The sequence below is a fragment of the Mirounga angustirostris genome, unplaced genomic scaffold (genome assembly GCF_029215605.1).
Source record: "Mirounga angustirostris isolate CCGP_5_RB_7025 unplaced genomic scaffold, mMirAng1.0.hap1 SCAF_9, whole genome shotgun sequence".
In the NCBI taxonomy this organism is placed as follows: Eukaryota; Metazoa; Chordata; class Mammalia; order Carnivora; family Phocidae; genus Mirounga; species Mirounga angustirostris.
The window spans coordinates 34,470,341-34,493,443 of NW_026991717.1; the positions used below are offsets into that span (position 1 = coordinate 34,470,341).

General features: G+C 50.5%; 2 protein-coding genes across 21 annotated transcripts in view; both read left to right on the forward strand.

The window, feature by feature from the left end:
- Nucleotides 1–9,961, forward strand: part of LOC123861036 (protein mono-ADP-ribosyltransferase PARP6) — a 58,785-nt gene extending 48,824 nt beyond the window's left edge. For 10 of the 11 annotated variants that reach the window (XM_064570183.1, XM_064570187.1, XM_064570185.1 and 7 more), the window contains 6 exons: nucleotides 956–1,226; nucleotides 2,927–3,077; nucleotides 3,306–3,458; nucleotides 6,452–6,618; nucleotides 8,408–8,589; nucleotides 9,223–9,961. In XM_064570183.1, the coding sequence (XP_064426253.1) occupies nucleotides 956–1,226; nucleotides 2,927–3,077; nucleotides 3,306–3,458; nucleotides 6,452–6,618; nucleotides 8,408–8,589; nucleotides 9,223–9,329 (1,031 nt within the window). In that variant the 3' untranslated portion in view covers nucleotides 9,330–9,961. Of the gene's footprint in view, nucleotides 1–955; nucleotides 1,227–2,926; nucleotides 3,078–3,305; nucleotides 3,459–5,888; nucleotides 6,056–6,451; nucleotides 6,619–8,407; nucleotides 8,590–9,222 lie in introns of all 11 variants that reach the window. The other variant, XM_064570184.1, reaches the window with a different exon arrangement.
- A 1,095-nt stretch (nucleotides 9,962–11,056) lies between these two features.
- GRAMD2A (GRAM domain containing 2A) overlaps nucleotides 11,057–23,103 on the forward strand; it is a 33,985-nt gene continuing 21,938 nt past the window's right edge. For 5 of the 10 annotated variants that reach the window (XM_064570209.1, XM_064570211.1, XM_064570208.1 and 2 more), the window contains exon 1: nucleotides 11,057–11,154. Coding sequence is in view for 3 of the 10 variants with exons in the window: in XM_064570207.1 (XP_064426277.1) it covers nucleotides 11,114–11,154 (41 nt within the window). In the remaining 7 variants the exon portion in view is untranslated. Of the gene's footprint in view, nucleotides 11,155–18,937; nucleotides 19,767–23,103 lie in introns of those variants that run through there. The other 5 variants (XM_064570207.1, XM_064570213.1, XM_064570212.1 and 2 more) reach the window with 4 other exon arrangements.

A 23,103-nucleotide genomic window follows, 5' to 3' on the forward strand; every position in this document is an offset into this window, starting at 1 on the left:
TTTCCCTTGACCCAAGGACAATGGGAAGTTTGTTTAGCTGACAGCAAGGTGAAGTCTGTTTATTCTCAGGAATTCCTTTTCTGATTCCTTGTCCTTTATTTTTTATTATTTTTTTAAGATTTTATATATTGGACAGAGAGAGACACAGCGAGAGAGGGAACACAAGCAGGGGGAGTGGGAGAGGGAGAAGCATGTTTCCCGCCGAACAGGGAGCCCGATGTGGGACTCGATCCCAGGGCCCCGGGATCAGGACCTGAACCGAAGGCAGACGCTTAATGACTGAGCCACCCAGGCGCCCCTGATTCTTTGTCCTTTAAAACAGACTTCAGGGGGCGCCTGGGTGGCTCAGTCATTAAGCGTCTGCCTTCGGCTCAGGTCATGATCCCGGGGTCCTGGGATCGAGCCCCGCATCGGGCTCCCTGCTCCGCGGGAAGCCTGTTTCTCCCTCTCCCTCTCCCCCTGCTTGTGATCCTGCTCTCACTGTGTCTCTCTCTGTCAAATAAATAAATAAAATCTTAAAAAATAAATAAATAAATAAAACAGACTTCAGTCCAACTTTATCGCATGCTCGGGGAGCATATGAAAAGATTTCTTTTTTTATCCATCCTCACTGTTTCTGCCTTTCTGCTTTCCTTCCTCCATCCCTCAGTGTGATAGGTGCAGGAATACCTGGGAATGATAGCTAATATCTAAGCATTTTACGTGGTAACTTATTTAAATTTTAAAACAACCTCATGAGCCGGTATTATCCCGATTTAACAGGTGGGGAAACAGGCACAGATAGGTTAGTCGACTTGCCCAAGATTATACAGTTAGTGAGCTGGGATCAGAATTCTGGACATGCGACTCCAGTGCCCACAATGTGCCTCATTCCAGTTCACTCTACCGGGGGACCCTGCTTCCGGTTGGACATTGTGCCCTCATTGCTCCCTCCCCCACCCCCAATTTCGGACAGGTGCTGACTTCCTGGTGACGGAGGTGGAGAACGGTGGCTCCTTGGGGAGCAAGAAGGGTGTGAACCTCCCCGGGGCTGCTGTGGACTTGCCTGCTGTGTCGGAAAAGGACATCCAGGATCTGAAATTTGGGGTAGAACAGGATGTAGATATGGTGTTTGCATCTTTCATCCGCAAGGCCTCAGATGTCCATGAAGTCAGGAAGGTCCTGGGAGAGAAAGGGAAGAACATCAAGATAATCAGCAAAATTGAGAATCATGAGGGAGTTCGGAGGTGAGTGCTCCTCTCTGTCCCCTGCTTCCATCAGCCCCGGCCTCGCTTTCCAAAAATCAGACCGTATCCTGTGAATACCCAGTTCCCAAACCTGGCCCATCCGAATACAAACTCCCTAGTTGAGGCCAGACCCACTGAGTCCAAATATCTGAAGAAGGGGAGTGGAAGGCATTGGTATTTTTATTTATTTATTTCATTTTATTTTTGTTTTTTAAAGATTTTATTTATTTGACAGAGAGTGAGGGGGACACAAGCAGGGGGAGTGGGAGAGGGAGAAGCAGGCTCCCCGCCGAGCAGGGTTCCCGACGTGGGGCTTGATCCCAGGGATCCTGGGATCCTGACCTGAGCCGAAGGCAGACGCTTACGACTGGGCCACCCAGGCGCCCCTTGTTTTTGTTTTGTTTTGTTTTAAAGTTTATTTAAGTAATCTTTACACCTGATGTGGGGTCGAACCTGTGACCCTGAGACCAAGAGTTGCACATTCTTCCAACTGAGCCAGCCAGGGCCCCAAGGCATTGGTATTTAAAAAACAAAAACAAAAACAACATATATATCTTCCCAGGTGATTGGCATGCTGATGCTCCCCAGTGGTGATTGACATTGTTCCATAGGCCCAGGGACCAATGTTGGAGTGGACGGGGTCACTGCTTATAGGATCATGCTGTCCTCCTGATCAGGAGTGCTACTTTGTTCGAACAAAGGGACATTGCCCCCCAAACCCCGCCTCCACCACCATTTTTCCCAATGGAAGGAAGATGGCAGGCTCTTAGGAAGGGGGAGGCTCTTTTGGCCCCTCACTTGGGAGATCTGGGGAAGCTCCTGGTGTCCTTGTCTTCATGTACAAAGCCGCTGACCTGATGACTCGGCTGGCTCTGGCATGTGATCAGCTTCCTGGAGGAAAGCATGTACCTCCTCCGCTGTGCCTGGGCCCACCCAGCTCCACTTCACCACCTCCCCAGTGTCCCCAGGTAGAGCCAATGAGTACAGCCAGCTAGCTGACCTCTCTTCCTCTTCAGCTCCCTACTAGGAGCATAAGTCAGCACAGCTAAAACTCTAGACCTACTTGTGTGATTTAGGCGCGTACTTGGGGAGGGCGGGAGGAGCGGCCCTGCCCAGTGTTTGACCTTGCCATTCTTAGCTCTGGGTAGATGTCCTTTGTACCAGGCAACATGGAGTCCCTCTCCTGCCGTCCTGATAAACCAGGGGTGCCTGCTGACCTTGGCCGCAGGCCAGGCAAAGCCACATGTCCTCTTGCCTTCATCAGGTGGGAGGGGGCTGCCTCAAGGAGCAGCCCGCAAGCGTCCTTGGCTGGAAGGCCACGGACCTCTGTGTCAGGAGTGCTCAGCTGGCCCTGTGTTCTCTGTCTGCTTGGAAGTGCTGGCTGGGGTGCCGATGGTAGAGAGATGCCTCAAGAGGGGCCTCCTGAGCTGCAGATGGGAAGGAAGAAACCTTGTCCTCTCCCCGGCCCCTTCAGTGAAGTCCCCATCCTAGCGCTAAAGAAGGTCAGCAAGCAGAACCGTTAGCCCGCCTTGGGAGATGAAGGTAGCTGGAACACCCCGTCACCTGCACACCCAGGAGGAGGTCATGGACGGCTGTCCTGGTGAAGGGCTGCTAAGTCAGAGAATGCAGGAGAACCTCCTGAGCATCACTGCACTTGCGGCCTTGTTCCATAGAGCCTCTCTTTCTACCCCCTCTGGCAGGTTTGATGAGATCCTGGAAGCCAGTGATGGCATCATGGTGGCTCGTGGTGATCTAGGCATTGAGATTCCCGCAGAGAAAGTTTTCCTTGCTCAGAAGATGATGATTGGGCGGTGCAACCGAGCCGGGAAGCCTGTCATCTGTGCGACGCAGGCATGTGCCTCTCCCCATGCTCACATGCTCGTGGGGGGAGGGGGGCGGTTGGTCTCTTCCCAGCATCCCACCCCCCCACCTCTCAAACACGCACACCCGCCCTTCCCCTCATGCATGTACACAAAGCCATACTCTGTGCACAGACACGCTCCCCAGGGAGTCAGGGTGTAGTCCTTCCTCTCTGAAGATGGCCCTGGCCACATCTCACTGTGCTCTGTCCCCTCCCAGATGCTGGAGAGCATGATCAAGAAGCCCCGTCCCACCCGGGCTGAGGGCAGCGATGTGGCCAATGCGGTCTTGGATGGAGCCGACTGCATCATGCTGTCTGGAGAGACAGCCAAAGGGGACTACCCGCTCGAGGCGGTTCGTATGCAGCACCTGGTGAGTTCTCGGGCCTCCCCATGTCCGCGGGTCGCGGGCCGGGCCGGCGGGGAGGCAAGCTTCTGGACAGAGCGACTCCTTTTGGGCTGCTGCGCCCACCACCTTTTATGATCCTCTGAGTCACAACAGGAGTGAGGAAGTGTGTGCTGGGGGGAGAGGAGTGTCTTGGTTTTTTTTTCTCTTCTGCCTTCCCTGCCCACATTCCCTCCTGTTTCCTCCGGTTCTGGAAGCGTCCTCCTTCATCCGTCATAACACAGTCACTTCTGGCTTCAAGGCTGTGAGTCCCTTCCTCCGGACAGCCCAGAGGACCGGAGTACCTCTGCCCTGTTCTGGGAAAGGCCCTGGGCTCCTCCCAGCCGACCTGTTTGGCTTTTGTTTGATTCCCCACCTACCCCACATCAGCTGCCTCCCCCGGGGGCACCTAGGCCTGCTCCGGAAGCTGTTGCGTGCCCTGAGGCGACTTAGCTGGCCTTGCATGGCGCCGGCAGCGGGGCCTGCTTTGCTGAGCTGCTGCACTCGCCTCAGGCTGAAAGGTGGGGTTTTAGTGACTGGCAGTAAGTCCACAAGTCGGGACAGGTGGAGAGAGTGAGTGAGCCTGTTGGGCATGGTGTGAGAGCATCTAGAAGGGTCCGTGGCCACGTCCCACTGCCTGGCTCCTTCTCAGCTCCTTGGCCCTGTCTGGTCCTGCTGTAGACTCACTGAAGAGTTAACCCAGGGTTCAGTTACCAGGGCTCCTGAGGCCTGGGAGACGGAGTGCTGCAAATTCACTTCTTAAAATAGTCCAGTGTCAGTGCTTCTAACGTGTGTGAGCTCAGCAGACTCGCCTAGGATCCTGAAGTGGTTTTTCTTTGACCCTCCAGTTCTTTTCCCATCAGCAAAGGATCCCTGTGCCCTTTGTGTGACGCCCCCTCCCCTGCACTCCCCCAAATGTAAACACCGCCCCCAACAAAGATCTCTTCCTTTCCTCCTTCCCTTTCTGTGTGTCCAGTTATTAGGCTGTGTAGCTTAATGTAATCTTTACCCTCTGCGTGATAGATGTCACCCCAACTTACAGAGGAGGATTACGTGGTGATAAAGCCTCAGTTTGAACCCAGATCTGGCTCCAGAGCCACTGTTCTGTAACAAAGTGCTTTGTCTAGCAGGAGATGAGGCTGGGTCTCCAGCAGGGGCCTATACTAAGAATCATGCTCTGGCCTCTGAACTCCTGTTGTTTTTTCCATACCCCAGTCTTTCCTCTGAACAGACACCTTAGAGAGAACGACAGGGCTTGGATGGCCCTGCTCAGAAGATAAGTGATGGGCTCTGGGCTAGGCGGTGCAGGCCTCTCCTTTCCACGCCCCCAGTTAACACTGGCCAAGAGCTTCCTTTAACCGTTCACTGCTTTCTTTTGTGTCTAACTGAGGCAATTAACCACCCATGACTAAGGGCTAGGCAGCATCAGGTATGGTTCTATTTCCTGTTCATGTCTCCTGTCCTTTGGACTGCATGCCCTCCCTTAGAGAAAGAAAACCTTTAACCTAGTAAATCCTGCCATGTACCTGCTTCTACTGTCAAGTTAATGAGATGTTCTTACTGATTCTCCCTGCACCCCTCATCCTCTAAGATGCATTACAATGTTCTGAAGCTTACGTTTTCTTTCTAATCCTTGATGTTACCTGAGCAGGTGGTCTGTGAATAACTGAATGGCTTTCTCATGACTGTGGTAATCCTTACATTTTTAATCAAATGTCCTGTTAACACTCACCTGTGTGCTTCCACAGGCATCTGTCCCTTCACATGGCTGTTCCGTGTGCCCCTCACCAATCTGCCATTTTCCCCCCCTTTGTGCTTGGACCACGGTTAAGCTGTGTGGCTTTTTGGCTTCGTCTGACCCCGGCTTTCCGGCGCTGTTCAGCGCGTTCCCGTGGCCAGCCACTGGAAAGGCTGGCAGCAGTCCTGTGCCTGCAGCCAAGCAAGTGTCCCGCGTGTGCCTGGAAGCCAGGCGCTGAGCCCTGCGGTGACCAGACAGCCATGTGAGGAGGGAGGGCCTGTTCCTTCCTGTGAGCTGTGGAATGAGGCAGCATGGTCGGGTCCTGCCAGGGAGTGGCGTGGGTCCAGCCTGGGCATGTTTCTGTGCCGAGGTTCTAGAGCCTGCCGCCGTGTCGTCTCCCTCTACCCCTACCCCCAATCAAAAAGTCCTTCCAGAATGGAAGAACCAATTTTCCCTCTGTGGGAGGGGAAGCAGTAGCAGTCGATGCTGGAAATTCTCCTCCCATCCCTGAGCCTTGGGCTTTCCTCACGCTGCCTCTTTGCATCTGCATGAAGGACAGATTTAGCCAATTAACCTAAGTTTACCTTCCTCTGATTAATTCCCCCTTCTGTCTTTCCATGTGTTGTCTCTCTTGTTTTTTCCCTCCTCCTTGCCTCTCCTCCCCACTCTAAACCTTACAGATAGCTCGTGAGGCTGAGGCAGCCATGTTCCACCGCAAGCTGTTTGAAGAACTTGCGCGAGGCTCAAGCCACTCCACAGACCTCATGGAAGCCATGGCCATGGGCAGCGTGGAGGCTTCTTATAAGTGTTTAGCAGCAGCTTTGATAGTTCTGACGGAGTCTGGCAGGTAGGGCCCCAAGGGCAGATAACTCCGCAGGATAACCAGCCTCTTGCTCCAGCTGATCTAGAAGGCAGCTAGGGCCCTGCAGCTGCGGCCTGGGCTCCAATCCTCTTCTCATCTGCAGGAAGCCAGCCAGGGAGGTCAGGGCAGGGCAGGACCAAAAGGGCCTTTGGCTCGGTAGGCGCAGTGGATGTCACTGGCCGCTGGTGAAGGGCTTGTTCCTGTGAGTCTGGATCTTGCTCAGCTCAGCACCTCTGGTGGTTGGCCTTTTCTTGGCCTCACATCCAGGGACATGTTCCTCACCAGCTGTCTGGGCGATCCTTCCCCCCACTCCCCTGTGACGCGGCTCTGACAAAGCTCTGTCCCCCTCCTGTCCCTCTGGACGGATATCGCCCCCCCTAGATTGCCCGTGAGGCAGAGGCCGCCATCTACCACTTGCAATTATTTGAGGAACTCCGCCGCCTGGCGCCCATTACCAACGACCCCACAGAAGCCGCCGCCGTGGGTGCCGTGGAGGCCTCCTTCAAGTGCTGCAGTGGGGCCATAATCGTCCTCACCAAGTCTGGCAGGTAGGAGGTGGCAGTGGCTTCCCGGGGATGCCCTGCTCCGGGGCACCTTCCTTGGGCGTCCTGAGAGCGGTGCATTGGACGGGGCTCGGACGTCGCTGAGCCCGGGTAAGACCCCTCTGCCTGCCCCTGGGCCCGGAGGACTCCAGACAGCATCCGCCAGTGGTATCAGAGCATTTGCGTCCAAAGCGAGTTTACATCCTCAAGATAAACTAGAGAATTACAGAACTACAGATAGACTGACTACAGATGCTTATTTGATTATTTACAAGCTAATCTTTTAAAAAAGTAAAAGGTGGCCAGTTTTGTTCATTCCAGCTACCATGTGCTCTTTAAAAGTTCCGTTTGGAAAATCAGTGCTGTCCACCGACAGGCTGTTTGGTTGGTGCACCTGTCCCTGCCTGTCTTTGAGCCCCAAAGGCAAGTGGGTTGAGGACCAGGAAAGGTCACCATGTTGTCTTGCGGGCACTCTGGTGCCGTGCAACCAAGCTGAGACCTGTGCTTGGCCTTCGACTTAGACTCGGGATCTCTTCCTAGTCCGGCCATGGAGTTAGCCTCTGTCACTGCCCCCATCTGGGAGTGTGCTCCTCATCCCTGCCCCAGGGCCACAAGGGATTCCTAGAAGGGAAGGGTAGAGGGGGATCAGGCCAACCGGCCCCGTGCACCAAGGAGCGGCTAGTGGGGCTGCCTGTTAGGACCAGGGCATGAGATCTGTGCAGATTGCTGCAGCAGAGGGCTCGGGATAAACAGCTCCCGCCATCAGAGTTGACCTTTGTGGAAAGGTCCAGCCTTTGCTCTTTGGCTATTTTTAGCTCCAGTCTGCTGGGATTTCACTGTCGCAAGTCCCAACTTCACCAGTTGCTTCCCTCTGAAAGCCTTGTATGGGGCCAGGCCTTTAACGGGGCATTCTCTGCTGTGCTGTGGCTTAAGTTTCCCTGACACCTGTTGAGTGTCCTTAGAGCTTGCCTTCTGAGGCCCAGGGCCTCCTGCAAGCAAGCCCCTCCCCAACTCCCCAGACACATCTACAACCAGAAGGGTAGTGTCTGTTCAAGGAAGCGTCTGGCGCTGGGGCTCCAAGGGGCCCCCTACCCTCCAGAGGGGCCTTCACAGGCAGAGCCTCCCACACTAACCTTCCCATCTCCTGGTCTTTCCTCCTGGGTAACGCCCAGATTTCGAAGCCTTGCTCAGAAATACTCAGGTTTGGCTCTCGAGCCCAGTTGCTGGGACCGCTTCAGGGATGTTGGGGGCCCTTTGGGCTCGGGAGAGGGCACAGCAGGAGAGAAGGCCTGCGTTGTAGATTCCCAGGGGGGCTGGTGGGCCGTGCTCCTGTTCTTCGCAGATGTCAAGAGTCAGGTGCTATTCCCATGCTGCTTGGCTTGTCGCTGTTGCTGGCAGCAAGAGGAATGGGCGCTGGTGAGATTGGGCTGGGCTGTGTCTGTGCCAGGATGGAAAAGTTCAGAGGAGGGGGTTCTGCCAACTATGGGCCATGTTGGGTGAAAAGGTGAGACTGACCATGCTGGGTCGGTATGGGATCCTGGGGCCCTGGGCTGTGAGGAGGGGAGGAAGGCAGTTGGGTAGCATGGCATAAGAAGAGTCGTCTTCTATTCCTTGGAAGGTAGAGGACGAGGGGCTGCCCCGGCATTGGGAGCACATGCTAAAATGGCCAGGGTCTCATGCTGGCAGAGTGAGTTGGATTAGAGGGTGAACTGGTGCTGAGGGCCCTGCGGGGTGTCCTGGGAGGCTCTGGAACGCTGTTTAATGGTCTCCTCTGCTGTCCATCATCCCATCTCAGGTCTGCTCACCAGGTGTCCAGATACCGCCCCCGCGCCCCCATCATTGCTGTGACCCGGAATCACCAGACTGCTCGCCAGGCCCACCTGTACCGCGGCATCTTTCCTGTGGTGTGTAAGGACCCAGTGCAGGAGGCCTGGGCTGAGGACGTGGACCTCCGGGTGAACTTGGCCATGAATGTTGGTGCGTGGCTGGGAGCAAGGGCTAGAGCCTGGAGGGGTGGGAACAGTGCTTGAGCACTGGTCTCCCTAGGATCCTCTAGAAAGGGGGACATGCTGACCTTAGGCTGTGCAGGAGTCCTAGCCGACATCCTTGGGAATGTTCTCTGAATCCTTCCCATTCCCTGAAGTTCTGGGCTGAGCTGCCCACTTCTCTCCTCTGTCTTCCAGTTTGGGGCTCAAAGCAAAGGACCCTGGATAGTCCGTTCTTGGGCATCTGCTCATTACTGAGGGTTAAAAAAAAAAAAATTAGCCATAGCTTCTACGCCGTGGGGTGCCATACACACAGATTATGTACTGGTGGCCTTTGTCCCTGATAAAGTAGGATGTCAGTGGATGAGAGGAAGTACTCTACCCTCTAGAGTGTAAAATGAATGATGTCCAAAGGTCCCTGGCAACTCTGCCATTTGATTGATCAGGAAGTACCAGGGCAGGGCCTCCCTCTTCCCGGTTGCCTGGGCTGGAAGGCTTGCGCCACCTTGTGGTGTAAGGAAGTAATGGTCCGTCAGCCCTGCTTGCTACCTCCCGAGGGCAGTGGGCTAGGTGCGCGCCTGCCTGGCTCAGCTTTTACTCACCAGCCTTTCTTCTCTTCTTTCAGGCAAGGCCCGAGGGTTCTTCAAGAAGGGCGATGTGGTCATTGTGCTGACTGGGTGGCGCCCTGGCTCCGGCTTCACCAACACCATGCGTGTCGTGCCTGTGCCGTGATGGGCCCCAGAGCCCCTCCTCCAGCCCCTGTCCCATCCCCGTTCCCCAACCCATCCATTAGGCCAGCAATGCTTGTAGTGCTCACTTGGGGGCTGTCACGTGGCACTGGTGGGCTGGGATGCCAGGGAAGATTCATGCCTCTGTAAAACATGACTGTTTTTTAGGACCCTGTTCGGGTGAGGTGACCCAGAGCTGGGTTGCACATCATGTGACCTCACCCAAGCAAGGGACGAAGAAAGGCTGCAGGACTGGAAGCCCCAGAGCTTAACGTGGAGGGCAACAGCTCCTGCTTATCCTCCTTTGCGTACTGCATTCGGTACCTATGGAAAACGGGTACCAGAGAACTCCCAACCCTGGCCTGCGGTCAAGAGACCGCCAGCAAGAGTAGCAGCATAGGGCACTGGTTCCACTTTAAGGAGACTGGCTCAGGCCCTCACTTGCTTCTCCACCCCCCTCAGTCTCCCCCACTCCCACCTTGTGTGCGTTGTGCACTTCTGTTCCTACACTCAGCTGTCGCTGCAGGCAAACACTCCACCCTCCGCCCTCCACCCCCCCCTTTCCCCACTGCTGCAGCCGCCCCCAGGCCTGTTGCTATAGAGCCTACCTGTGTGTCAATAAACAGCTGAAGCACCCGTTTCCTCGCTTTTCTGATGGCTTTTCTGGTGGGGGGGTGAATTGTACCCTCTGAGTAGGGTGAAGGTGGCAAGACCCTTGCGCCTCCTGGTGGTCGCGCCTGTGTGGTGACCCAGGCCACCTGCAACTGGTGCTCTGGTGGGTGCAGAGGTGCTGGGAAAACGGGAGCTGACTGTCTTGAGGAGATAGGTTATCCCTTCATCACCCTCAGGAGGTGGTAGCTGGGACATCTTACTGGCTTATCTGGACCAAAGAGGAGAGGGCAGCAACAAGGCCCCCTCCCTCCTGCGCTGGTGGGGTAGGTCTAATGCAGCAGAGGACCCTAATGTAAGGGCGCTGTAGGAGAACACCAGGTTCTGCTCCCAGTTTCCAGAATATTTCTCTGTGGGCTCCCTTTGTGCCCCACCTGTCTGCCAATGTCCTACCCCCATGACAAAACGGAGCCAAGGGGTTGGTAGAGGTTTAGGAATGGAACGAAATCTGGCTTGCACCTTCCCTTTCCGGACCCCTCAAGAATCAAGCCCTACCTGGCAGGAGGGACCGGTCCTGAAGGCCAGGTAAGCTCGGGGAATCGGGCTTTGACCCCATTCTCAAGGCCCAGGGCATTGTCCCATGGCACCACTCAGCTTTCCTTGTCTTGCTTCCCGACTTGATTTTTAGCCATCGTGTCAGTCCCTCGCCAGGACCCAACTTGGAGAAATGCGCGAAAGCATCCTGGCTCCCGGGTTTTCCGACTGCCCGGGCTATCCTGTTTTAAAATCTGTGCTCTCTAACTCATGTTACCTCTCTGGTGTGGGGAGAAGTTGAAACCTACCCTGGAGCTCAGAGCCAGGAGAGTTTAGAGGAGGACGGGAACCGTTGCTGCAGAGGGAGGGCTGAGGAGGAAGAACCTGGAGGGGACCCAAGCCCTGCGCTGGGAGGGGCAGGAGGTGCAGACCCAGGCCCGGGCCACCCGGACTTGCTGGTCTGGAAGTAGGAGTGGTAGAATCTGCGCAGAGCTCCAGCAAGGACCTGGAGGAGGAACGGCCAATGGGCGGGGCCCGTCCCGCGCGAGCAGCCAATGGGCGGGCGGGGGCGGGCCCGGGGCGGGGGCGGGCCGACGGGCGCGCGGTCTGGCCGCGCGGTCCCCAGCGCTCGCTGGAGGCGCCGCGATGACCGCTCTGAGCCGGGGCGAGGCGGCCGAGGCGGGCAGGTAAGGGGCTGAGGCCCGCGGGCTGGGCTGGGGGACGGGCGGGGGGCCCGGGGGCTGCCGCGAGGGGCGCTGCCTGGCCGGACGAGGCGGCCGCGGGGCGCCCCTGCGCCTAGGCACATTCTGGCCGCGGGGCAGGCAATTCCCGGCCACCGGCATTTGGGCTCCGCTCCAGAGCTGCGCAGCGCGGGCCCGGGCGCCTCCGGGGGCTGCGAGGTGTTGGCGAGGGGGCAGATGGCCCGGCTGTCGGCGCCCCGTACCTGGGGGATGAGAGAAGTCCGGGCGGCATCAGGATGGGCACCCTCCTATTCATTCATCCGTGTACTCATTCATTCATTCATTCATTCATTCATTCACTCATTCATTCACTCATTCGTTCATTCACCAGCCAAACCGATTCCCTCGTCCTGACTGCCCCGCACCCCAAGTCTGGCGCTTCCCTGCTGGCTCTCGGAGGGGTCAGCCTCTCTCCTCGCCCAGCCGGGACTGCAGTTGTAGTGGCCCGCGGCGGCCCAGGAGGCAGCGTGGAGCTGTCCCGGCACGACCCAGCCGCGCCCGTGCGCCAGGCCCGTCCCGATCGGGCGCGCTGGGGCCGGTCTCTCAGCCGGGAGACATGATCCGAAGTCGCTTTGGGAGGAAGGAAAGTTCTTGCAGCTGGGCAAGGGGCAAGGAGGCTGGGCAGGCTGGAGGTGGCGTTCCAGGTGACACCAAGAACTGTGGCCTCGCTCCTTGAGGTCTTGGGTGCTGTGGGCGGGATTATTTAGGGCAGACAGAGGAAGTGAGTGAAGCTGTAGCAAGTTCCTGCCCTTGCCCAGGTCCCAAGCCCCACAGTCTGAGCTCTGGAGGGCAGCCTGGCTCCCCTGGCCAGCTAGCACTGGGGGAAGGTAGGGTGAATGTGTGAGTCCTGTGCCCACTCTACACAGGTTTATGGAACTGGCTGAATCCTTAGGGGCTCCCTCTGCCCTGTTTCAGAGGCTGGTGGGTCTCTACCCAGTTGTCATTTGCCCTTATTGGCTTTGCTTGTCTCCCCACTCCTCATGGCTGTTTAAGGGTGCCCCCATCCTTGCAGGGGTCAAGCTCCTAGGGAATAAGACAGAGTGCCCTGACAATCTGTGATGTCTTCGCCCCATGTACATCTCTAGCTGGCTCCAAAGTCCAGCGCCTCTCAAAGATTTATGGGGTGCAGGGAGAGGTGGCGTAGAGGGTGTCCCTCCCGTCCTGTAGTGAGGGGGCCTGGATACCCCCTCCACAGTCCTCTGATGATGCTGGCCAGAGTCCAGCCCATGCTGACAGACACTCTCAGGTTTGAGGTTACAGTTTGACAGGGCCAGGTAAGCAGTGAGCATCCCTGGGGCAAACGTACAGGTCTGGAGGGCGAAGCTGGTGGAGGCTGCCATCCAGCTTCCGCGAGAGTTTCAGCTGGGACCAAGTCGAAGTTCTTCCTGACTTGCCTTAGGGAGAAATTTCGGAATTAGCCTAGAGGGGACAGCCCAGCCCGATCCATGCCTTGACGTTACAGGTTGCTTTCAAATTTCTGAACTTAGGTGAGTCCTCAAAAGCCTTGATGCAGACCAGAAAGGCCTGTGTGCAATTCATCCACCTAAGATGGCCCCCTGAGGTTGAGGTCAGCAGTACTCGGGTGGGTTTATGCCAGTCAGCCTCTCGGAAGCTCTTTCAAGTGCCTGCTTAGGTGGCTCCGCCCAGTCCTTAACCTGGTTAAGCTGTGGTTTTGGCCACCAGCCCCCCCCCCCAACAATGCCACATACCGTATTTATTGGACCAGCCTGAAGAGCTTTGCTCTGGGAATCGGAAGTGAGTTCTAAGCCTCACGCTGTTCCTGTTTTGCTGAGACTTGGGAAAAGTCAGGTCCCCTCTCTGGGTCTACTTTGCCATTATCATAAGGCAAGGAGATTGGATTGTAGGCTCCCAAGGGCCTTCTCTATGATGTCATTCAGTGATTCTGCTAATTTGCCTCAATTTCCCCTCAATTTCTGGAGGTGTTTTATTTCTTCACATAATTTCTTCTTTGCTATGACTCCCTATAGAAAGTCCATGAAATCAAGGACTGGCTTGGCTCAGTTGGTGGAGCATGTGACTCTTGATCTCAGGGTCATGAGTTCAAGCCCCACGGTGGGCAGAGAACTTACTTCATAAACACAAACACAGGCCCATGAAACGGAAAACGGTACAGCATTCCACTTGGTACAGTGTCCAGTGTGTGAGTTTGGACACCAGAAAATAACTTGCTTTCTCCTTTTCTGAAAAATGAAAATAGGCCCCTACATTTCTGCAGCTGCCTCTGGTGCCAAGTGTAAGTTTGGCATGAAATTGGTCTGGGCCACCGTGCGGCTATTCACCTGGGCTGCAGGGCACAAATCTGTCACTGTCTGTTGTCACCAAACTTTGCAGCTTTGATGAATCACCCTTTGATGAAGTTTACTCATGTAGGAAAGGAAGGAGGAGGGGAGAGCAGAGGCCCCTGTGTGATAAGAAGTAACTGCCCCCCACCCCAAGGAGTACCTGCCTCCTATCGCACAGATTCCAGAAGGAAGGTTTTTTCCGAAGAATGTAAGCCTCTATAGGGTAAGCTGGTTCCTCCCTTCTCCCTGCTACAGCTACACATTTTTACTGGTTTAGAAATGCTTGGTCCTAATTTAGGACTGGAATTTTAATAACCCGTGGAGGTTGAACCACTCTTCAAGTCCTAGTTCTAACCGCATGTTTCCTCAGCTGATGTTTAATATCCACTAGAAAATCACATGGTGAGTTTTTTTAAACAGACGTGTTTCTGGCTGGTACTCTTTCTTTTTTTTTTAAAGATTTTATTTATTTATTTGAGAGAGAGAATGAGATAGAGAGAGCATGAGAGGGGGGAGGGTCAGAGGGAGAAGCAGACTCCCTGCCGAGCAGGGAGCCCGATGCGGGACTCGATCCCGGGACTCCAGGATCATGACCTGAGCCGAAGGCAGTCGCTCAACCAACTGAGCCACCCAGGCGCCCCTGGTTGGTACTATTTCTTTCTTTTTTCTTTTTCTTTCTGAGTAATCTCTACACCCAGCGTGGGGCCCGAACTTACAACCCTGAGATCAAGAGTCGCATGCTCTACTGACTGAGCCCACTATTTCTATTTTAATCTATAATAAGAAGCACATAAAGGATTAGTTTAAATCAGCGGCACCTGGGTGGTGCAGTCGGTGAAGCATCTGACTCTGGGTTTCGGCTCAGGTCATGAGCTCAGGGTCATGGGATGGAGCCCCACGGCACACTCAGCGCAGAGTCTGCTTAAGTCTCTCTCTCTCCCTCTCCCTCTGCCCCACCCCATCCCCACTCTCTCGTGCTCTCTCTCAAATAAATAAATAAATCTTAAAAAAAAAAAGAATTAGTTTAAATCGAACACGAATTCCGTTTCCTCCTAACAGGCACATCAATGGTATATTAAGTACTTGTCAAAATTGTACTGGCATTTCATTCCATTGGCAACCCTCTTGTTCTCTGACTCAGGGTCAGAGCAGCATGGGTGGTATGCCTGAGCAAACAACTGTGACCAGTTACAAGGATTTTTGTTCTCTCTTCTGTAGAAAAAACTTCAAATGTTTCTAATATGTGTTAACATTAACTGGATTACTCAAAACTTGCCCATACTCACCCGGGCCACACAAAGTGCTATTTAAAAATAATTTTTGAATTTTGAAGGACTATCCAGAAATGTCATTGTAAAACAACCCAGCCACAGGGGCGCCTGGGTGGCTCAGTTGGTGAAGCATCTGACTCTTGCTTTCGGCTCAGGTCATGATCACAGGATCCTGAGATGGAGCCCCATGTTGGGCTCCCTGGTCAGCAGGCGTCGGCTTTTCCTCTCTCACTCCCTCTGCCCCTCCCCCTGCCCATGCACGAGCTCTCTCTCTCAAATAAATAAATCTTTTTTTTTTAAGATTTTATTTATTTATTTGACAGACAGAGCACAAGCAGGGGCGGAGGGAGAGGGAGAAGAAGGCTTCCCTGCTGAGCAAGGAGCCCGATGCAGGACTCGATCCCAGGACCCCGGTATAACAACCTGGGCTGAAGGCAGATACTTAACCGACTGAGCCACCCAGGTGCCCAATAAAAAAAAAACAACTTTTTTTTTTTTTTTTAAAGTTAAAAACAAAATGAAACAACCCAGTGACATTACCTCAGAATTGATATTCATACTGGGCTTCCTTGACTACCAAACAAGTTGAAAAATGCTTGTGTTTTTCATTGTTAAATCCTTTTATTGCAGAAAAATTCAAACATATATAAAAAGAGAGAATAGTATAATAAGCAGGATGTGCCCATCACCCAGCTTCAGTAATTACCAAGTTATGGGCCAACCTTGTTTCGTATATACCTCCCTCCTCTCTCACTCCTGAATTATTTTGAAGCAAATCTAAGATATTATTTTATTCACAACTATTTCCGTGTGTATCTATAAAAGATCAAGCCTTTAAAAAAAATATAACTACAATACTGTTACCACACCTAAAAAATAACAGTAACTCCTTAAAATCATCAATGAGTTAGCATTTAAAGTTCCCCCATTGTCTCATACCCGTCTTTGTACCATTTGTTTAGTTTAATAGCAATCTGAATGAGGTTTATGCAATTGGTTAACATACTGAATCTCTATATTTATGTCTCTATAATCTTTTGTAATCTTTAGGTTCCCCTTCCATTTCTTCTTCTTCTTTTTTCTTCCTTGCAATTTTTAACTAATCTCTAGACCCAGCATGGGGCTTGAACTCACAACTCTGAGATCAAGAGTCGCTTGCTCAACCGACTGAGCCACCCAGGCGCCCTTAGCTTGAATCTTTCTATAAAGAAATGTCTTTTCTTCAGCTATTTGGTCACTGAGGTATAGCAGCAACAGTGGAGATCTGGTTTTATCAAGGAAGGAACAGGATGACAAAGGTTTGTTCCTTGGTGACTAGTTAGAATGAGGACCATTTAGGTGTTGGAAAGAACTAACAGAACTTTCTGCATGACACACCTGATGGATGATATTCACATGTAGGTACACATTTTTAAATTCCTCGTGCCTGATTGCAGGTTTACCTTTTTTTTTCCACCCACTGGACTATTTATTTCCTTATACCAAGTTCCTTGATGTGGGTAACACTGAATGAGGTTTTCTTTCTTTCTTTCTTTCTTTCTTTCTTTCTTTCTTTCTTTCTTTCTTTCTTTCTTTCTTTCTTTCTTCTTTCTTTTTCTTTCTTTCTTTCTTTCTTTTTCTTTCTTTCTTTCTTTCTTTCTTTCTTTTGCTTTCTTTCTCTTTCTTTCTTTCTTTCTTTCTTTCTTTCTTTCTTTCTTTCTTTCTTTCTTTCTTTCAGATTTTATTTATTTGTCAGAGAGAGAGAGAGCATGTGCAGAAGCAGGGGGAGTAGCAGGCAGAGGGAGAAGCAGGCTCCCCTCTGAGCAAGGAGCCCGATGCAGGACTCGATCCCAGGACCCTGGGATCATGACCTGAGTCCAAGGCAGACACTTAACGACTGAGCCACCCAAGTGCCCCGATAAATATCATTTTGTTACATAGCCTTTCCTCCATGAATAAACCACAATTTGTTCCTGGCTTATTCTTTTTTTCTTCTAATTACAGTTCAGTGAACATTCTTATACATTTAAATTTGTGTCCAGTTATTTTCTAAGAATAAATTGTTAGAGTTGGAATTTATGGGCCTGGCAGGTATCTACATATGAAGTATATGTACGTTTTCTCACACTGCCTTATCACACAGTAGTGGGTGAGACTGCCCATTCATCAACATGTTGATCAACAGTAGATATTATTAAGCTTTTGAGCCTTTGACATTTAATAAGTAAAAAAGAAGATATCATTTCTTCCTTTTACTTTAAATATTAAAAGCAATCTTTATTGTTTTTTGCTGATTTTGAAAGTATTACATGCCTGTTTTAATAAGTTTAAATAAAAGAGAAATTAAAGAGAGTAAAAATCAGGGGCACCTGGGTGGCTCAGTCAGTTAAGTGTCTGCCTTTGGGTTCAGGTCATGATCCAGGGCTCCTGGGATCCATCCCCACACTGGGTTCCCTGCTCAGCAGGGAGACTGTTTCTCCCTCTCTCTCCGCCCCTCCCCCTGCTTGTGTGTGCTCTCTCTCTGTCAGATAAATTAAGAAAATCTTTAAAAAAAAGAGTGAAATTCACCCTATAATTCTCACACAAGATATAATCACTGTTGTTTGATATATACCCTTAGGTATAGAAGGTTAAATTTTATAAATGGATTAATTATATTTTCCTTACTAATCTGTACCTACTTTCACTAAACAACACATTTTAGGCCTTTTTCTCTATGAGCCCATGCAGCTATATTCCACTCTTTTAGTCAATTGCATAGATGATATTGATAAAATATTATTTAGGTATTTCCACTTTTCACCATAATTGTTAACCATATGAATATAAATTTTTGCCTACTTGTCCATTTATTTCCTTATGCCAAGTTCTGTGAGATGGAGTTGTTGGATCAAAGGATCTGTAGATTTGTAATAAATCGGTGATGGTACTGAGCACTATAAATTTTTTAGTGCTTAACAATAATATAGTTATGAGAAATATTCTTTTGTGACTTGCCTCTTCAATATTCTTTGCTCGCTTTTCTATTAGATCGTTTACTTCCTTTTGCTTACTTGGATAAGTTCATTATATGTTTAAAAATATCAATTCTTTGTTTAAATGTACAAAGTTTTTAATTTTTATGCAATTAAATATTTTATGTGTTCTGGGTTCTTTATCATATACTAAATTCTCAGATAGCCATAGATCATGTTCTGGACTCCTGTTAGGATCTGTTCATCTTTCTTAAGCCAGTAAATACCATGGTATTTTGGTTTTTTTTAATTAAATTTTATTTTATTTAAATTCAATTAATTAACATATAGTGCATTATTAGTTTCAGAGGTAGAGTTCAGTGATTCATCAGTTGCATAGAACACCCAGTGTTCATTACATCACGTGCCCTCCTTAATGTCCATCACCCAGTTACCCCATCCCCCCACCCACTTCCCCTCCAGCAACCCTCAGTTTGTTTCCTATAAATACCATGGTATTTTGATTGCTCTAGCTTTGTAGTTTGTTCTGACATCTGGTAAGGCAAGCCCTTGCATTAAATTTGAGATAAATTCACTCCTTTAAAACTTTGAATCTTCCCACTCAAGAACATTTATTCAAGTCTTTTATGTCTTTTAAAAAAGGTTTATGGTTTTCTTCTCATGGACTTTCGACATTTTAAAAGTTTATTCTTGGGTATTTTATATGTGTTGTTTCCATGTGAATAGAACCATTTTCCCAAATATATTTTATGACTTTTATATATTTATATATATTGTATAATTATATATATAATATATATATTTTACTGTGGGTCTACAGAGAACCTATTGACTTTTATGTTGATCTTATAACCTCTAGAATAATAAACTCCATAAGAACTCACTATGTGTCTATCCCCACCACAGCTCTGCCTAGCTTACTGCCGAAATATAAGAGTGTCTGGGCCATTTTCTTTTGTTTGTTTTCAGTTAGTTGTGTTCTCTAGATAGTTTATCTTACCATCTTTCAAATAAAAATTCTCTCTTTTTGGGGGAGCGCCTGGCTGGCTGAGTCGATGGAGCATGCTACTCTTCTCGGGGTCGTGAGTTCAAGCCCCACTTTGGACGTAGAGCTTACTTAAAAATAAATAAATAAATGAATAAATAAATAAATATTAGAATTTCTCTCTTCTTTTTTTTTTTTTTTTAAAGATTTTATTTATTTATTTGAGAGAGAGAATGAGAGAGAGCAAGCACATGAGAGGGGGGAGGGTCAGAGGGAGAAGCAGACTCCCTGCCGAGCAGGGAGCCCGATGCGGGACTCGATCCAGGGACCCCAGGATCATGACCTGAGCCGAAGGCAGTCGCTTAACCAACTGAGCCACCCAGGCGCCCTAGAATTTCTCTCTTCTTAGTGTCTAAACCTTTTCTTTCTTTTTCTTGCTTCTGTGCAATGGCTAGAACCTCCAGAACATTGTTGAATAATAGGGGCGAGAGCAGGCATTCCGGGGGTTTCCACCAGTTCGGCCATCTGGAGTTCTCCCTGGAGGAAGAGGTCCCAGGACCCAGCAGGCCCCATAAGACTAGGTCACGGCTCAGGAATCTGAACCCTTCGCCGCAGCACAGCTTGGGGGAGCCCAGTTGTCCAGCTTTGGGCCGTCCTAAATCCGGGCCAGCTACCAGGTTTGGTGCGGGACACCGATCCGAAGGGGGACCTCGGGTGGGGCCCCGGGTCCCTTTCCGGAGAGGCCCGGAGGCGCGGCGGGGCTCCTGCACTGCGGGCAGCACCCCCCGTCCGCACCAGCTTTTGCTCCCAACGCTTCAGGGCGCATCAGCCCCCTCGGAGGCTGGGCCGGCCGGCCGGGCGGGATCGCTGGCGCCCGGCCGCCGCCTCGGGGAGCTGAGCTCAGCGCCGGGCTGGAATTCCGGGTGTGGCCGCCCTCTGGCGCCGGGTGGCCCCGGGCTTCCCAGCGCCTTGGAGGCAGGCGCCCCAAACGGACCGGTGCCTCGCGGGCTGCGGCAGACGCGCGCCGGGGCTGGAGGAGCGGCAGGTGAGGACGCCGGGGCGGGGCGGACCCGGCAGTGAGGCTGCGGGCGCGGGCAGCCCCCTCCCGCAGGGGACCTTCTCCCGTCCTCCAGCATCTCCGCCGGCTTTCACTGGGAGCAAGGCAGCAGCATTCGAGGCTGGCGTGGCGCCGGGCTGGCCCCTGACTTGCGCTCAGCAGCATCCTCACTCGTACTCAGAGACCTGTCCTCACGGTCCGTCCCTGGGATGCGGTCACCAGCCTGGGAGGGAGGAAGGACGAGCGGGCCTTTAGCACCGGAGTCTGGATTCATACCCCCACTACCCCACCGAGATTGCCGAAGTGACCCACCTTGTCGTTGCTGATGAAGCGACAGCCTTCAGTCTTCCTCCTACCTGCCTCTCAGCAACCACTGATTCCCATTCCTCCTTCTGACACATTCCTTGGGCTTCCATGACAACCCCTACCCCTAGGTTTCTTTCTAGCTCTTAGCTCTCTCTCTCCTAGGCTCCTCAGGGGGACTCTCTCCTGCACACAATGTTTAAGTGTTGTGCTTCTTTGGATCCCAGATTTCTCTCCTCCCTCTCCGCCTCCTTGAGATATAATCCATATGCCATAAGATTCACCCTTTTAAAGTATACGGTTCAGTGGCTTTTAATGTATTCACCAAGTTGCGCAGCTCTCCCCACCGGCTAATTCCAGAACGGTTTCATCACCCCAAAAAGAAACCCTGCGCACATTAGTCACTTCCCATTTCCCCTTTCCCCAGCACCTTGGCAACCACTAATCTACTTTCTGTCTCCATGGATTTGCCAGTTCTCGACATTTCCTGTACGTGGAATCATACAGTATGTGGTCTTTCATAACTGGCGTCTTTCACTTAGCATAATGTTTTTACGGTTCTTTCATATTGTAGCTTGTAACAATACTTCACTCCTTTTCATGGCTCAGTAATATTCCATTGTGTGGATGTACCACAGTTTATCTGCTCATCAGTTGATGGGTATTTGGGCTGTTTCCATTTTGGGGAGTTAATTATCATAATGCTATGAGTATTCTTGTACGAGACTTTGTATGCACATGTTTTTAGTTCTCTCGGGGTGTACACCTAGGAGTGCAACTGCTGGGTCCTATAGTAACTCTATGTTTAACTGTTTGAGGAACCACCAAACTGTTTTCCAAAGCAGTTGTACCATTTGACATTCCCACCAGCAATACATGAGGGCTCAGTTTCTCTGCATCCTCACCAACACCTAATATTGATTATGGTCCCCTAGTGGGTATGAAGTGGTATCTAATTGTGGTTTTGATTTGTATTTCCTTGATGGCTAATGATGTTGAGCATCTCTTCATGTACTTATTGGTCATTTGACATCACCTTTGGAAGAATGTTTAGTCAAACATTTGCCCAGTTTTAGTTGGATTACTTGACTTTATCGTTCAATTTTAAGAGTTCTTTTTAGGGGGGCACCTGGGTGGCTCAGTCGTTAAGCGTCTGCCTTCAGCTCAGGTCATGATCCCAGGGTTCTGTGATCGAGCCCCACATCGGGCTCCCTGCTCTGCGGGAAGCCTGCTTCTCCCTCTCCCACTCCCCCTGCTTGTGTTCCCTCTCTCGCTGTGTCTCTCTGTCAAATAAATAAATGAAATCTTAAAAAAAAAAAAAAGGAAAAGAAAAGATTTCTTTTTAGGGGGCGCCTGGATGGTGCACTCTTGGTTTTGACTCTGGTTGTGATCTCAGGGTCATGAGATTGAGTTGTGAGATGGAGCCCTGGGTCGACTCCACCCTCAGCATGGAGTCTGCTTAGGTTTCTCTCTCCCTCTCTCTGTGCCCCTCTCCCCACCTCCTGCAAGTGTGTGTGCTCTCTCTCTCTCAAATAAATAAATACATCTTCACTGAACAGGGAGCTGGATGGGGAACTTGATCCCAGGACCCTGGGATCATAACCTGAGCCGAAGGCAGATGCTTAACTGACTGAGCCACCCAGGTGCCCCTAAATAATCTTTTTTTTTTTTAAAGAGTTCTTTTTAAAAAAATTATTTTAATTGTGGTTAAGAAAAACACATAACATAAAATTTATCATCTTAACCATTTCTAAGTGCATTTGTACAGTTCGATATTGTTAAGCATATTCATATTGTTGTGCAAACCGTCTCCAGAACTTTTTCATCTTGCAAAACTGAAATACCCACGAAATACCTCTCCACCTTCTCCTCCCTCCAGCCCCTGGCATCCACCATTCCACTTTCTGTTTCTTTGAATTTGATACTCTAGATACTTCATATAAGTGGAATGATACAGTATTTATCCTTTGGGACTGGCTTATTTCACTTAGTATAATATTTTCAAGGTGGAGTTCTTTATATATTCTGGATATTAGTCTCTTATCAGATATATGATTTGCAAATATTTTCTCCCATTCTGTGGGTTGTCTTCACTTTCTTGATGAATCATTAGCACAAAAGTTTCCAATTTTGATAAGGCTCAGTTTATCTTTTCTTTTGTTTCCTGTGCTTTCAGTATCATATCTTTTTTTTTTTTTTAGATTTTATTTATTTGACAGGGAGAGAGACAATGAGAGAGGGAACACAAGCAGGGGGAGTGGGAGAGGGAGAAGCAAACTTCCCACTGAGCAGGGAGCCTGATGTGGGGCTCAATCCCAGGACCCTGGGATCATGACCTGAGCCGAAGGCAGACGCTTAACGACTGAGTCACCCAGGCGCCCCTCGGTATCATATCTTAAGAGACGATTGCCTAATCAAAGGTCACAAAGATTTACAACTGTTTTCTTCTAAAAGTTTTGTGGTGTTAGCTCTGACATTTTTGAGCTTATTTTTATATATGGTGTGAGATAGGGGTCCAACTTAAATCTTTTGCTTGTGAATATCGAGTCCCAGCACCATTTGTTGAAAAGACTAATCTTTCTCCCATTGAATTGGTTTTGGCGCTCTTGTTGATAGCTTCTCTTCTTTATGTATCCACTTTCCTAGCTCCTGTACTCATTCGTGGGCCAGTAACTCAGAAATTTATCCCTTTGGCCTGGACCTTTCTTCTGAGCTCCTTACTTCTATATAGCTTGACATCTCCACTTAAATGTTTCTCACACAACTTCAAGACTGAACTCTTGATTGTTTCCTTCAAATATGCTCTTTTTCCAATATATTTTTCCCTGTTTCATCTCAGTAAAACAGAGCAGTATCCTACTTGCTTAAGCCAGAAATCTAGAGTCATATTTGACATTTTTGCCCTTAGACCCCACGTCCAATGGATCATCAAGTCAGGTTGATTTTATTTGGAAATATATATCCTGAATCCATCCCTGGCCTTCCAACACCACTGCCACCAAGTGTGAGACATCATCTCTCC